Source organism: Coregonus lavaretus, assembly GCF_964263955.1.
Source record: "Coregonus lavaretus genome assembly, chromosome: 12".
Taxonomy (NCBI): domain Eukaryota; kingdom Metazoa; phylum Chordata; class Actinopteri; order Salmoniformes; family Salmonidae; genus Coregonus; species Coregonus lavaretus.
In genome coordinates, this window is record NC_139999.1 from 46,649,817 (window position 1) to 46,664,563 (window position 14,747).

At 42.3% G+C, this 14,747-nt stretch overlaps 2 protein-coding genes across 2 annotated transcripts in view; one reads left to right on the top strand and one right to left on the bottom strand.

The window, feature by feature from the left end:
• LOC311138195 (tubulin polyglutamylase complex subunit 2-like) lies at positions 1–11,912 on the top strand. The gene is made up of 7 exons (XM_084172867.1): positions 1–171; positions 354–433; positions 9,531–9,618; positions 9,718–9,855; positions 10,086–10,199; positions 10,375–10,538; positions 11,288–11,912. Exons 1-7 carry the CDS (start codon positions 96–98, stop codon positions 11,504–11,506), a joined length of 879 nt encoding a protein of 292 aa, XP_084028993.1. The 5' UTR covers positions 1–95; the 3' UTR covers positions 11,507–11,912.
• The window catches only part of aqp7 (aquaporin 7), a 19,013-nt gene continuing 15,048 nt past the window's right edge, over positions 10,783–14,747 (bottom strand). Inside the window, exons 5-6 of the mRNA XM_084172866.1 lie at positions 13,661–13,878; positions 10,783–12,608 (exon numbers count right to left, since the gene is read on the bottom strand). Of these exons, the coding sequence (XP_084028992.1) occupies positions 12,410–12,608; positions 13,661–13,878 (417 nt within the window). The 3' untranslated portion in view covers positions 10,783–12,409. The remainder of the gene's footprint in view (positions 12,609–13,660; positions 13,879–14,747) is intronic.

The following is a 14,747-nucleotide window of genomic DNA, read 5'->3' on the forward strand; positions in this document are numbered from 1 at the left end:
ATCTCAGAGAAGAAGATCACCTGTGACTCCTCCAGAAGATTAACTGTTAGATGGATTATATTAATATTTCTCTACTGTGATTTCTAATTATTGAAATGGAGGAGACAAAGGAAGGTTTAACATGTAAAGGGGTCGCTGAAAGGCTGACACTTGGTATCACCAGAGTGCTTGGTATGCATTCCTTTTCGCTGGCTAGCTAGCATTTGATTAGCAAGCCTGTTGTTGCTGCTAGGCTAGCTAGCTAGCTAGCTAGAAGCCTGTTTGGGACGTCCTGTTAGGATTTTTTTCTCATTACATTACAGTTGTGGCTAACATTAATTATCATTCTGCTGTATCATATTTTGGTGTCACAGAGAGTATGCCTGGGGTGATGGACGTGCGTTTTGTGGAGAGGGAGCCTGCAGAGAAGCGATGTCTGCTGTCATGGGAACAGGTAAAAACACAGGCTTGCTGTCCTTCTTTCCATCACGACAGTGTAGGAAAGGAGAGAGAGAGGCTCCTTATCCCGGTTTGGGAGTGTATTCTGTGTATATCCATTTGAATTCAATCACTTTTTGACAGGATCACTTTTTGACAGCAACAAACTTCCCATACATATTTGCCCATGGAAGAAGTGGTCAGAAAGTGACTTTTTGGACCTAGCCCAAAGGCCGGCAGATGGCGATATTGAGTTGTCATCTTACCGTCCAAATGCATTGTATGCAGCCAGCAAAACATTAGTATCCCTTGTGGACCGGCACATACCTAAAACATTCTCCATTCAGGCTGCATGGGCTTTGATTTCCTCCTTAAAGGGATACTTTGGGATTTTACCAATGAGATACCCATAGACTTCCGTTCATTGCGCTAATGCTAGTTAGCATTTGCTCTCAAAACTACCTCTAACTAATGCCTTCATACTGGACATAAACATACAAATGGTATCCACCACTTCATCTGACTCTGGGGAAGTAGATGAATTGCCTCATTTCCAAAATCCCTTTAACTTTATTTAATAGCGAGAAGGCGGAAAAAAATGGAAAAATATGCATACTTTCCTTATGAAACACAATTTTCCACCACCACGCTATAGTGGCTAAACGCTAATCCTGGATGTTGTCTATCATGTTCAGGCAATCAAGTTGCAGCAGCAGGGCTGCCAACTTTTGAATATACTGTAGCTTTGAGTGAGATTTCCTATCGTGAATGTCATTGGCTCCACCTCTAGTCGGGGGTCTGTTATTCAAAAGCAAATTTCCTGCCATTCTATATAATATGAGCTTTTAAACTGACCAAATCAATTAAACAGATAATACAATCCCCTGAACACAATATTATATAGTTTAAATCTGTATTGTCCCCCCACTAGAATCAGTTACACATTTGGGTTCACAATCTGTTTGGGAAAAATTATGTTCATAATTAGACAAATCAAGTCACCCTACCGAAATTCATGGTTAATGCTGCCTTTTCGTTATTACATCCTCATGAACCTAGTGCTAAATTGCCAATGACCAAACGAGGTGAATTATGTAGCCTATGGATCTGAGCTAATGGAAGTAAATCACTATAGTAGGTTATTATGACACGCTGTCATTTACATTTTACATTTTAGTCATTTAGCAGACGCTCTTATCCAGAGCGACTTACAGTTAGTGAGTGCATACAATTTTTTTATTATTATTAAAAATAAATAAATTATACTGGCCTCCCGTGGGAATCGAACCCACAACCCTGGCGTTGCAAACGCCATACTCTACCAACTGAGCTACATCCCTGCCGGCCATTCCCTCCCCTACCCTGGACGACGATGGGCCAATTGTGCGCCGCCCCATGGGTCTCCCGGTCACGGCCGGCTACGACAGAGCCTGTCATAAGCAGTGGAGGCTGGTGGGAGGAGCTCTAGGAGGACGGGCTCATTGAAATGGCTGGAATGGAATATTGGAACGGAGTCAAACGTGGTTTCTATATGTTTGATACCGTTTCATTTATTCTATTCCAGCCATTACAATGAGCCTGTCCTCCTATAGCTCCTCCCACCAGCCTCCTCTGGTCATAAGGAAGCATTCTGAGACAGGGACAGGACTGACAGCAAATTAATCTGTTGACAATTATGTGTACAAAACAGTTTTACAAGTTGCCGTGCTGCTCTTTTGACAATTGAGTTCATAAAATTTGATCAGTGGAAAATGAATGTGCATGTCCAGTCCGCCGTGGCTGCACTCTTCTCTAATCGTGAGGAGCGTTTCTTCACAAACGCGCATCCAATCTCCTTGATCCCCGAACCTTACTAAACCAATCACAAGCTTCAATCTGCCGCAGTTCACAGTGCGGTGGCAGGAACATGATGGATCTCCCCAGTGAAGCTGCTGCGGTTACAATGCTCATGATGTAGAATAACAAGCGCATATACAGCTGTGGAAAAAATTAAGAGACCACTGCAAATTATTCTTAAATCAGCATCTCTACATGTATGACAGCCATTCCATTCCAGTGTCTGTTGAATTCCAACACAGGCACACCTCATTCTACTGAATTAGGTACTGATTAGGTGATCACCTGAACCAAATCTTATTTAACGAGGAAAAGTATAAAAACCACTGCTGTGGTCATCACTATCCTCTTGCAATAGGACCAGCTGGATGGCAAAAACAGTGCTAATAGTACCTCAAAAGTAATATTAATCAAAAAATAACTTTTGACCATGCCAAAAGAGTTGAAAAGGAAAGTTTTGAGTGAGGAAAATAAGGGTTCAATTCTGGCTTTACTGGCAGAGGGATACAGTGAGCGTCAGGTTGCTTCCATCCTTAAAATTTCCAAGACGGCGGTTCATAAGAACAAGGTCAAGTAGCAGACATTGGGGACAACAAAGCTACAGACCGGCAGAGGGTGAAAACGACTCTCTACTGACCGGGATGACCGCCAACTCTTTCGAATGTCACTCAACAACCGTAGGATGACATCAAATGACCTACACAAAGAATGGCAAACGGCAGCTGGGGTGAAGTGCACGGCGAGGACGGTTCGAAATAGGCTCCTAGGGGCAGGGCTGAAGTCGTGCAAAGCTAGAAAAAAAGCCCTTCATCAATAAGAAGCAAAGAAGAGCCAGGCTGAGGTTTGCAAAAGACCATAAGGATTGGACCATAGAGTACTGGAGTAAGGTCATCTTCTCTTATGAGTCCAATTTTCAGCTTTGCCCAACACCTGGTCGTCTAATGGTTAGACGGAGACCTGGAGAGGCCTACAAGCCACAGTGTCTCGCACCCACTGTGAAATTTGGTGGAGGATCGTGATGATCTGGGGGTGCTTCAGCAAGGCTGGAATCGGGCAGATTTGTCTTTGTGAAGGGGCGCATTAATCAAGCCACTCTACAAGGTTGTCCTGGAAGAAAACTTGTCTTCCTTTTGCTCTGATATTGTTCCCCAACTCTGAGGATTGGTTTTTCCAGCCGGACAATGCACCATGCCACACAGCCAGGTCAATCAAGGTGTGGATGGAGGACCACCAGATCAAGACCCTGTCATGGCCAGCCCAATCTCCAGACCTGAACCCCATTGAAAACTTCTGGAATGTGATCAAGAGGAAGATGGATGGTCACAAGCCATCAAACAAAGCCGAGCTGCTTGAATTTTTGCGCCAGGAGTGGCATAAAGTCACCCAACATCAATCTGAAAGACTGGTGGAGAGCATGCCAAGACGCATGAAAGCTGTGATTGAAAATCAGGGTTATTCCACCAAATATTGATTTCTGAACTCTTCCTAAGTTAAAACATTAGTATTGTGTTGTTTAAAAATGAACATGAACTTATTTTCTTTGCATTATTCGAGATCTGACAACACTGCATATTTTTTGTTCTTTTGACCAGTTGTCATTTTCTGCAAATAAATGCTCTAAATGACAATATTGTTATTTGGAATTTGGGAGAAACGTTGTCAGTAGTTTATAGAATAAAACAAAAATGTTATTATTACCCAAACACATACCTATAAATAGTAAAACCAGAGAAACTGATCATTTTGCAGTGGTCTCTTACTTTTTTCCAGAGCTGTATGCTCCATTTTTTTCAATGTGTGAGAAATAAGAGGTGTGGCGTGTGAGTGTGTAAAGAGGGTAAAAGCGTGAGACGGCCAATGCCTGTGAGTTGGCAGCACTGCAGAAGTCTGTTTTTCCACTCCTAACCTAATGCAGCGCTATATCGCATTAGTGGAAACTAAGACCGTTCTCAGGGCGGGTCTGTCGGTTTTGACTTTTCGTAGCAGGTGAGAGGAACTTACGCAGCAGGTTAGGAGAATTAGGGTAAGGTTAGGAAAAGGGTTAGGTTTAGCTCAAATTGTCCCCAACGTGACTCGAACATACTGTATCTAGCTACAACCAGGTCTGCCCTGGTTTCCACTAATGAGATGCTACCAATGCCGCAGGCCTAAAAGAAGCAGAACTCGTGGTCTGATAGTTTCAACCTGATTGGCTGAATGCGATACACAACATCTGGGATTAGTATTTAGCCACTAGCATGGTGGTGAAAAATATGCATTTTCCGCGTTCTCGACATTAAATAAAGTTGAGGAGGAAATCGAAGCCTATGCAGCCTGAATGGAGAATGTTGTAGGTACGAACCAGTCCACGAGGGATACAAATGTATTGCCGGCTGCATACAATGCATTTGGACGGTAAGATAACACGACTCAATAATGCCATCTGCCGGCCTTTGGGCTATTTTGGACCTGAATGCCAAAACATTCAGGAGATAAAGGTGCTCCAAGTTGACCCATTTTGCATACCCCACCCTACCGTGAGACATCCATGTCTTCATCACTGGAAAATATAAACGGTTGAATTTGATATCATTTAAAAGCTTAAACTGTTGTCAAACTATTTTATTATTTATTGAAAAAAGTTTACTTAGTAAAACGTTTCATTTTTAAACCTTTAACGTCAATTGTCTAAAAACACGTAAACTCCTATTTATTTATTTTTTCTTCGCATATGTTGTAGCTTAGACCCTATTTCACGTCATCTGAGGTTTTTGTTGTGCTGCCATTGGTTGAGACACAATTTGCTCTTGAACACAGGGTGGGTCTAATTTCAATCATATACACTGAACAATGATATAAATGCAACATGCAACAATTTCAAAGATTTTACTGAGTTACAGTTCATATAAGGAAATCAGTCAATTGAAATACATTCATTGGGCCCTAATCTATGGATTTCACATGACTGGGAATACAGATATGCATCTGTTGGTCACAAATACTTTTAAGAAAAAGGTAGGGGCGTGGATCAGAAAACCATTTGCCTCATGCAGCGCGACACATCTCCTTCGCATGGAGTTGATCAGGCTGTTGATTGTGGCCGGTGGAATGTTCTCCCACTCCTCTTCAATGGCTGTGTGAAGTTGCTGGAGATTGGCAGGAACTGGAACACGCTGTCGTACACGTCGAGCCAGAGCATCCCAAACATGCTTAATGGGTAACATGTCTGCTGAGTATGCAGGCAGAAGAACTGGGACATTTTCAGCTTCCAGGAATTGTGTACAGATCCTTGCGACATGGGGCCGTGCATTATCATGCTGAAATATGAGGTGATGGCGGCGGATGAATGGCACGACAATGAACCTTAGGATCTCGTCACGGTATCTCTGTGCATTCAAATTGCCATCGATAAAATGTAATTGTGTTCGTTGTCCATAGCTTATGCCTGCCCATACCATAACCCCACCACCACCATGGGGCACTCTGTTCACAACGTTGACATCAGCAAACCGCTCGCCCACACAACGCCATACACGCTGTCTGCCATCTGCCCGGTACAGTTGAAACTGGGATTAATCCGTGAAGAGCACACTTCTCCAGCGTGCTAGTGGCCATCGAAGGTGAGCATTTGCCCACTGAAGTCTGTTACGACGCTGAACTGCAGTCGGGTCAAGACCCTGGTGAGGACGACGAGCACGCAGATGAGCTTCCCTGAGACGGTTTCTGACAGTTTGTGCAGACATTCTTCGGTTGTGCAAACCCACATTTTCATCAGCTGTCCGGGTGGCTGGTCTCAGATGATCCCGCAGGTGAAGAAGCCGGATGTGGAGGTTCTGGGCTTGCGTGGTTACACGTGGTCTGCGGTTGTGAGGCCGATTGGACGTACTGCCAAATTTTCTAAAACGAAGTTGAGCATTCAATTCTCTGGCAACAGCTCTGGTGGACATTCCTGCAGTTAGCATGACAATTGCACGCTCCCTCAAAACTTGAGACATCTGTGGTATTGTGTTGTGTGACAAAACTGCACATTTTAAAGTGGCCTTTTATTGTCCCCAGCACAAGGTGCACCTGTGTAATGATCATACTGTTTAATCAGCTTCTTGATATGCCACACTTGTCAGGTGGATGGATCATCTTGACAAAGGAGAAATGCTCATTAACAGGGATGTAAACAAATGTGTGCTAACAATGTTAGCGAAATAAGCTTTTTGTTCGTATGGAAAATTCTGGGATCTTTTACTTCAGCTCATGAAACATGGGACCAACAATTTACATGTTGCGTATTATATTTTTGTTCAGTATATTTGGTCACCTCTTGAAAAGCATATCAGTCAGAACAATCTTTTTTTTATTATTCCATGCAAAACAATTGCGCAAATGTAGCTCTATCATCAGAGTTATACAGAAAATAACTGCATGCTTTTCATGATCAGTAAACACCAATTGATTTAGTAATTTCTCAATATTGGCCACTATTAATTGGAAATTTGAGTGATATAAAATAAAAGTGAGCTATACCTGACAAGTATGAGTGGTTTAGGTTTAATTTCTCATCCTTTGTGGGCTGTGTCTGTCAAGCAACAGAAGGGGGCATTTGCCGATGCACTGTTAGCTGATAGCCTAATGTTTACTTTGCAAGCTACCGGGGAGAAACTTTGTATAGTTGGTTAAACATAGCGGGAAGTAGACCGAATGTACTTTTTTCTCCAACCAACGTAGGCCTACCTAGCGCAGTTAGCTAACATTATCCCCTTGTCAACATTGTTTTTAAGAGTGTTTAATCACGGTTGCTGCTGACAGACATGATACATTGATTGATGGGCCACGTCAAATTGGCTATCTAGCTAACAGATTACATCCATATGGCTAGTTAACACGCTAACTTTCAGGGGATAAACTAGATGGCTATATCCAAATATTGTTTGATTTGCTTGCCATCTATAGTGGTGATGACAGTAGTCCGACTGACAACTTTACTAGGACGAGGATTTGCCAATGTCAAGTTCTTTCCAAAAGCCTATTCTTGGATGACAACCTGGTCTCAGAGCATTTCGTATTATTCTGTACAAATATCTAAAACACTTAATTTAGTATGATACGTTACATTTCGTATGGTTACATTAGACAGATGGTTACTTATGGTTACCCAAAGGTTGCGTGTTCGAATCTCATCACGTACAACTTCAGCATTTTTGCTAATTAGCAACTTTTCAACTACTCACTACTTTTTAGCTACTTTGCAACTACTTAGCATGTTAGCTAACCCTTCCCCTAACCCTAACCTTAACCCTTTAACTTAACCCTAATCCCTAACTCTATCTCCTAGCCAAGCTAACATTAGCGAGCTAGCTAACGTTAGCCACCTAGCTCAAATTTGTAACATATATGTTTTGCATATTTGTAACATATTGTTCGTTTTGTAAAAATTTGACATATTGTATGTTTTGTAAATTCGAAACATATAATACGAATTGTAATTCGGAACATACTGTATCAAACGAAATGGATTATGGACAACCACCAATTAATACATACAATACGAAACATAACATATCATACAAAATGGAGTGTCACGGATTTACTTACAGAATAATACGAAATGCTCTGAGACCAGGTTGCTGATGAAGCAAGCTAAATTACACCTTGTTTGCTTAGCTAGCTAACTACATGCCAAATGGATAGCCTTCCGTCACGTATCTGATATTACATGATCAGTTGATGTTTACTGATCATGAAAAGCATGCAGTTACTTGCTGTACACTCTGATAGCACTAAATGTGGAATAATCAGAAATGTGTAGTTCTGACTATGTTCTTCAAGAGATGATGATATTAAAACCAAATAGTAATTTATTTAACAATCCCTTGAAAAAGCACGTAGTTGTCAATGGTTTTAGCGGAACTGGGTTTCTCCTTGCCCCCCAGAAGCCAAATTGAACGCTCTCCACCGTATTGTGACATTTTATTGATAACGAACTATAGGTTTTCTATGGAGGATTAACAGTATACATTAAAAGAACAGAAATTCCAATTTAAGTCAACATTCCCTGATGTGTGGCCCTCCAACCATTTTTGTGGTACCATTTGAAAGTTGTAATTTCAGTTTTATTCCCATTTAGTATATTTATCGGACAGGCGGTCATCTTTGTGGTCGTAATTATAAGTTACAATTTAAATTCAATTTCAGTGGTCTGAAGGGATAGGTCCGTTCTATGAATTCTATGTATATGATTGAAATGACACCCACCCTGTATTCAAGAGCATGTTGGTTGTGTCTCAACCGATGGCGGGCACCACAAAGAAACTCTGCTGATGTGAAATACAGTCTAATCTACCAACCTGGTTTCAGACTATTTCCTATAATTCTGTACATAAATCCGAGACACTCCATTTAGTATGATATGCTACATTTCGTATGGTATGTGTTTATTTGTGGATGTCCATCACCCATTTCGTATGATATGTTACGAATTACAAATCGTATTATGTTACGAATTTGCAAAACGTACAATATGTTACTAATTTGCAAATGTACTATATGTTATGAATTTGTGAAACGTATGATATGTTACAAATTCTAGCTAGCTGGCTAACGTTAACTAGGCTAGAGGTTAGGGGTTAGCGTTAAGATTAAGTTTAGCTATTTTTTATTTTATTTAACCTTTATTTAACTAGGCAAGTCAGTTAAGAACAAATTCTTATTTACAATGACGGCCTACACCAGCCAAACCCGGACGACGCTGGGCCAATTGTGCGCAGCCCTATGGGACTCCCAATCACAGCCGGTTGTGATACAGCCTGGAATCGAACCAGGGGGTCTGTAGTGACGCCTCAAGCACTGAGATGCAGTGCCTTAGACCGCTGCACCACTCGGTAAGTAGTTTAAAAGTTGCTAAAATGCCAAAGACCAGACTGAAGCTACAACATATGCGAATATAACAACAATTGAGTTTACGCGGTTTTAGGTAATTGATGTTGATATTTATGAAGAAAAATTATAAAATAGTTTGACAACCCTGTTTTGTAAGCTTTTCAATTGTATCAATCTCAACCGTTTGTTTTCCAGTGACGAAGACATGGATGACTCATGGTGGGGTGGGGTATGCAAAATGGGTCAAATGTATCTCTTGATTCAGTTCCAAAAATGCAGTTCCAAAAAGTCACATTTTGAGCACTTCTACAATGGGCAAATATGAATGGAAAGTTTTGTTCAAATCAAAAGGGGTGCTGTCAAAAAGTGATTGTATTCAAATGGATTTACCCTTCTGTGTTGTCATTGATTGTTTGTGCGGTTTACAGAAAAATACCTGTGTTCTGCCCGAGGACCTCCGAGACTTTTATCTCACAACGGATGGTTTCACCCTTACCTGGAGTGCCAAACTCGAGAGTAGGTAACCCTGACAGTGACACATTCAGCTCCAAACATCCATAGAAGATCAGACAACCAGTTCTTCTCTCTTTGACACTCTTTCCTCTATTGTACCAGATGAGTCTGTGCCTTTAGGATGCATGGTGCTCAACGGTGTGGCCAACTTGCGTCCTCTTTGCCAGTCGTCGTCAGTGTTCTCCCTCCCCAACGCACCCTCACTGGCTGACCTGGACTGGGATGAGGAACAAGTTGAAGGTGACACCACCTTGTTCAGCTACTTAGTGGATTCTCTAGTTTCAGCCTCCAATGTTGTTGTATGCTGAATCATCTAGCTATGGGTTCCTTTAAAAAATGTTGGACATATTGTAGAATACGGGGCATTGATGCAAATGTTCCATAAATTGTTACGTCATGTATAGATAGGCCTATCTAGTTAACAACAATAGTAGGACACACACATCATTCACACATTCTGTTTTCCTCAGAGTCAGAGTGTGGGCCGGCGGAGCCCCATTTTGATTCCAGGAGCCGTATCTTTGAGCTGGACCCCTGCAGCGGGAATGGCAAAGTCTGCCTGGTCTACAAAGACTGCACAGAAGGTACTTTCCCATTTACCCATGTGATATGCCACATGCACTGTGTGCGTAAAGGATCATGAAAAAATAAGAGAGGAAGACAATTTCAGTTTGCCATATTTAAAACCACACTTTATGGAAATGTGCCCATCATTATTTAATCACCCTTGCTCTCTGTCCCCTGGCTGTTTGGTTCCAGGTGTGGTGGCCCAGAAATGTGAAGTGTGGTTCCTGGATCGCTCTCTGTACTGGCACTACCTGACGCCCAGCTTCACTGCCTACTACCGCCTGATGATCACCAACTTAGGCCTGCCAGAGTGGCAGAACGCCTTCACCCCCTACGGCCCCAGTCCCCAGGCCAAGGTAATACATCGTTACCCCCTAGAAGGAGCGAGGCTGGGGTTCTGGGATTTTGTTGGAATTAGGCCAAAATTTAAGAGGGTACATTTGGTGGCTAAGAGCACTTGAAAATAGTGACCCATTGTTCTTATGTATTGCATGTAGATATCATTGTAGATGTGGTACAAATACATTTATTATAGGCCCACTACCATGTATGTAAGTAAAAAACTAAATCAGCACAGCCAAAAAGGTGATCCATTACATATAAGGTAAACATAGATTTTATTGTTTCTTTCAATGTACAATATATAGTAATGTCAAACATAACATACCCCAGTTAGAGTTAGGCTATGTATAAGCACACTCCGGCCACATCAGCTAAAACAAATAAGTCAGGGGATTATGCCTAGAATGAAAGTGTGTTGACTGAGGTATGTTGTACGTTGACCCCCAAGCTCTGACTCCATGGAGGGTCATTAAGTGCATTTGTTTCATTGCCCTGTCGGCCTTACATACCTTGACTAGGTCTCACATAAAATAATATTAGTATTTTAGTCATTTAAGTGAGTTATAGTAAGTAACTTAGAAATGTGTAGCTATACTTTTTGATTAGACAACTTACAATAAGCTTTGTTATGTATGTTTAAAACAAGTCTGTCTTATGAAAGAGATTTCTCTCAGCACGCAAACAGTAGGAAATAATGCCATGAGTTTGTTTGTTTGGTTAGTTAGTTTACCCATTGTGCTTGTGTCATCTCTCTCCCCAACAGCAGTGGGCGTCTCTCTACCAGCCCCTGAGTTTCCACTGTGAGCCCAGTATGGCCGACCTCGCCGGAGAGCCGCCCATCAACAAGCTGGACCCCAGCAAAGCCTTCCGGGGCAAAGCCAAGCTGCTCGCCCCGAAGAAGAAACAGTCGGCCCAGGGAGGGGGGGGGGGCACTGCCAAGGGGCAGGGGAGCTCGGGGAGGCATAGTGGGGGCAGGCGATAAGGATGAGGAGACTTCCCCCTCCCCCACCCCAAAAAACACATTCAATGGGCTATGGCAGTTTCCCCTGCATTTGTGTCTTGGGTGAGGTGAAAAGGGCCCGGAAGCAACATGTCTGGCTGCTACCCTTCAAAATATTGAAGCTAACGTTCTATGTGGTAGCTAATGGGGCTACAGCACTTGGCTTCTCGAGTAAGTAATGGCAGGGAAACGGCAGCTATGTATTATACCACTATAAATGCTTCTTCTCCTGAATGTGTGTGCATGTGTCTGTGCGTGCCTGACATGTTTTCTCTAGCAATGCTGCTAGTCCCTGTGAAGCCTTGCAGGCCATTTTGCTGATCCTATTTATTTTCCTTGTGTGTCTATGGCTGTATGTATTTTCTATTAAAGGCAGATGAGAATTGTTGAGGTTAAACCTGTGTTATTGTCGATGGCCATTTTAATGAGTCCAGATTTCCTCCAGTGTCCTCAGATTTGCTGCATTTGTTCTTTGAAACCGATACGAGTAATGAGCACCAATTACATTCTTGACATAGTCTCTCGCATTTTGCCATCAGTTTCAAGACTCCATGATTCTATTGGTTGAGGGGTAAGCTAAGCTGATCCTAGACTTGTATATGCAGCTTTGACTTCTGTTAGAGGTGGTCTCATTCATCCTTAGCCTGGGAGCCAAACTGAATTCATGCTCTGTTTCACAGTTGTTTCACTTTCACGATTCATTCTGGACTGCCTCCAATAGACTCACTTGGACTTGGACCATCGAGAAATTAACCAGTCCAATCAGTGTCCTCTCAGAACTACTCAGCACTACATCCCCAATTGTTCGCCAATGTTTCTGTTCCATTGGATCCTCCTCCAGTTACTTTTGGTGTAGCAAGTGTGCACAAAGATAGCTGGGGTGCCTCACACACACACCTCTGGGCCGAGGTTTTTCTGCATATCCAGAGGGACAGCCGCCTCCTCTGCCTCGTCCTCTAGCTCCCTTCTGTGTTCACAGGGGGAGGGGTGGTGCAGTTCCACAAAGACCTTGTAGACGGAAGCCCCTGTGACTCCTCCCACCAGGGGGGCAAGTACAGGTACCCACCACCAGCCGTTACCTGCCCTGCACAACAGAGAGCGAGAGAGGGAGTGTGGAGATTGGTTACAGTGGTCAAAGTCAGTCAAAAACTAACAAAAATAGCTTTGGGGAGTTTTGTCGTACATAATTATATATTGTATTATTTGGCAGCCATTGATCTGGATTTTGGCAGCCAAGGAGCTGGAGCAGTTTTGCCTTGAAGAATGGGCAAAAATCCCAGTGGCTAGATGTGCCAAGGTTTTCTGTTATTTTGTCTTATTTCTTGTTTGTTTCACACTAAAAATAATTTTCATCTTCAAAGTGGTAGGCATGTTGTGTAAATCAAATGATACAAACCCCCAAAAAATCCATTTTAATTCCAGGTTGTAAGGCAACAAAATAGGAAAAATGCCAAGGGGGTGAATATTTTCGCAGGCCCCTGTAACTACAATGTTGTTGATCCATCCTCAGTTTTCTCCTATCACAGACATTAAACTCTGTAACAGTTTAAGGTCACCATTGGCCTCATGGTGAATGTTAGGAAGGACACCTGTATCTTTGTAGTGACTAGGTATTGATACACCATCCAAAGTGTAATTAATAACTCCACCATGCTCAAAGGGATATTCAATGTCTGCTTTTTTTATATTTTTTACGCATCTACCAATAGGTGCCCTTCTTTGCGAGGCATTGGAAAACCTCCCTGGTCTTTGTGGTTGAATCTGTGTTTGAAATTCACTGCTCGACTGAGGGACCTTACAGATAATTGTACAGTATGTGTGGGGTACAGAGTTATGTTAAACACTATTATTGCACACAGAGTTCATGTAACTTATTATGTGACTTGTTAAGCACATCTTTACTCCTGAACTTATTTAGGTGTGAATACTTTCTGAAGGCACTGTAAGATAAAAAGCCCTTGCAAGATTAGCAGGCAAGGTTGGGGTCAATTCACTTTCCACTCAGTTCTGAAAATGGCCAATTGACTTTTGAATTCACAAATTGAATATAAATGAAATTACTGGACTCCCTGAACCAAAACTGAAAACTGAACTGACCCCCACCGGGTCTTACCCCCCACTCCCCTCAAGTCTTACCGGAACACCTCTGGCCCCCAGCCTGCTATAGCGGTGAAGATTCGAGGTCCCAGGTCGCGGCTAGGGTTGATAGCGTATCCGCTGTTGCTCCCCAGAGAGACTCCTATGAGCAGGACCAACAGGCCCACAACGATGGGCTCACCCCCCGATGGAGCAGGCTGGTTCCTTTGGTCAGACAGGGCCATCAGGCACAGCAACAACATGGCCGTGCCGATCACCTGGAACGCACACAGCGAGAAAACGGGCATTAGGTTGATATGTTTAATGTCTAGGAGAGAGGAAAACAACCATGATTGACACTATGGGGCCGAATCAGACTTAGGAAATGTATGCCTTTTTTAAGCATTCTGATTTAAGCACTTCTCAGTATTTGGTATTCAGACACCATATGCATGTGCGTAACATGGTTTGCGGGTGTGGCTCCCTTGCATGCACTGAATACGCTTAATTCAAACCAACCAAAAACACCTACTGGCCAATTTGATCAGATAGTTTTTCTTCAATATGTTTTTCTGTTCATTCATCTAAAGCAATCCCTCTAAATACTGTGTACCTTGAATTTGAATTTGATCGGCACAACATTAGAATGTAGCCTATGGAAAATGCATTCAGAATGGATATAAATTAAAGACAGTCGTCAAAACATGCATTTTTATCTCTGTTCAGAACCCATGTGTAGATTTCAAAACACTGATATTTCACTATATATGTTTAGGGAAGTTTTCATGAACCCTAGGCTACTTCATGGAAAGATTTGGAGAGCCTTTACGCAAAAAAAATAAAAAAATAAACTGTTTTGATTCATTCTGAAAATTGCCACATTCAGTTCTTCACCCCATGTTAATGTTGGAGGATTAGTGCACATATAATTATAATAGGGAGAATAGTGTACAATAGTATACCCTGGCCCATTGCCCACACTGACCATGGAACTTAAGGTTACCTAATGTATGGGGTTCTCAAAGTGGGGTCCGCGGACGAGGTAGGCTACTGCAGGGGGTCTGTGACATGTTTTAATATATATTTCATTTTTTAAATGAATATTACTAACAACAACAGATTAAACAACTTTTGTCCAAGGGATCAG

Coding starts and splice junctions, on each gene's coding strand:
- LOC311138195 (XM_084172867.1), top strand. CDS start 96: ATGGAGGAGACAAAGGAAGGTTTAACATGTAAAGGGGTCGCTGAAAGG. Junction 10,200..10,374: donor CTACAAAGACTGCACAGAAG/GTACTTTCCCAT, acceptor GTTTGGTTCCAG/GTGTGGTGGCCCAGAAATGT. Junction 10,539..11,287: donor GCCCCAGTCCCCAGGCCAAG/GTAATACATCGT, acceptor TCTCCCCAACAG/CAGTGGGCGTCTCTCTACCA.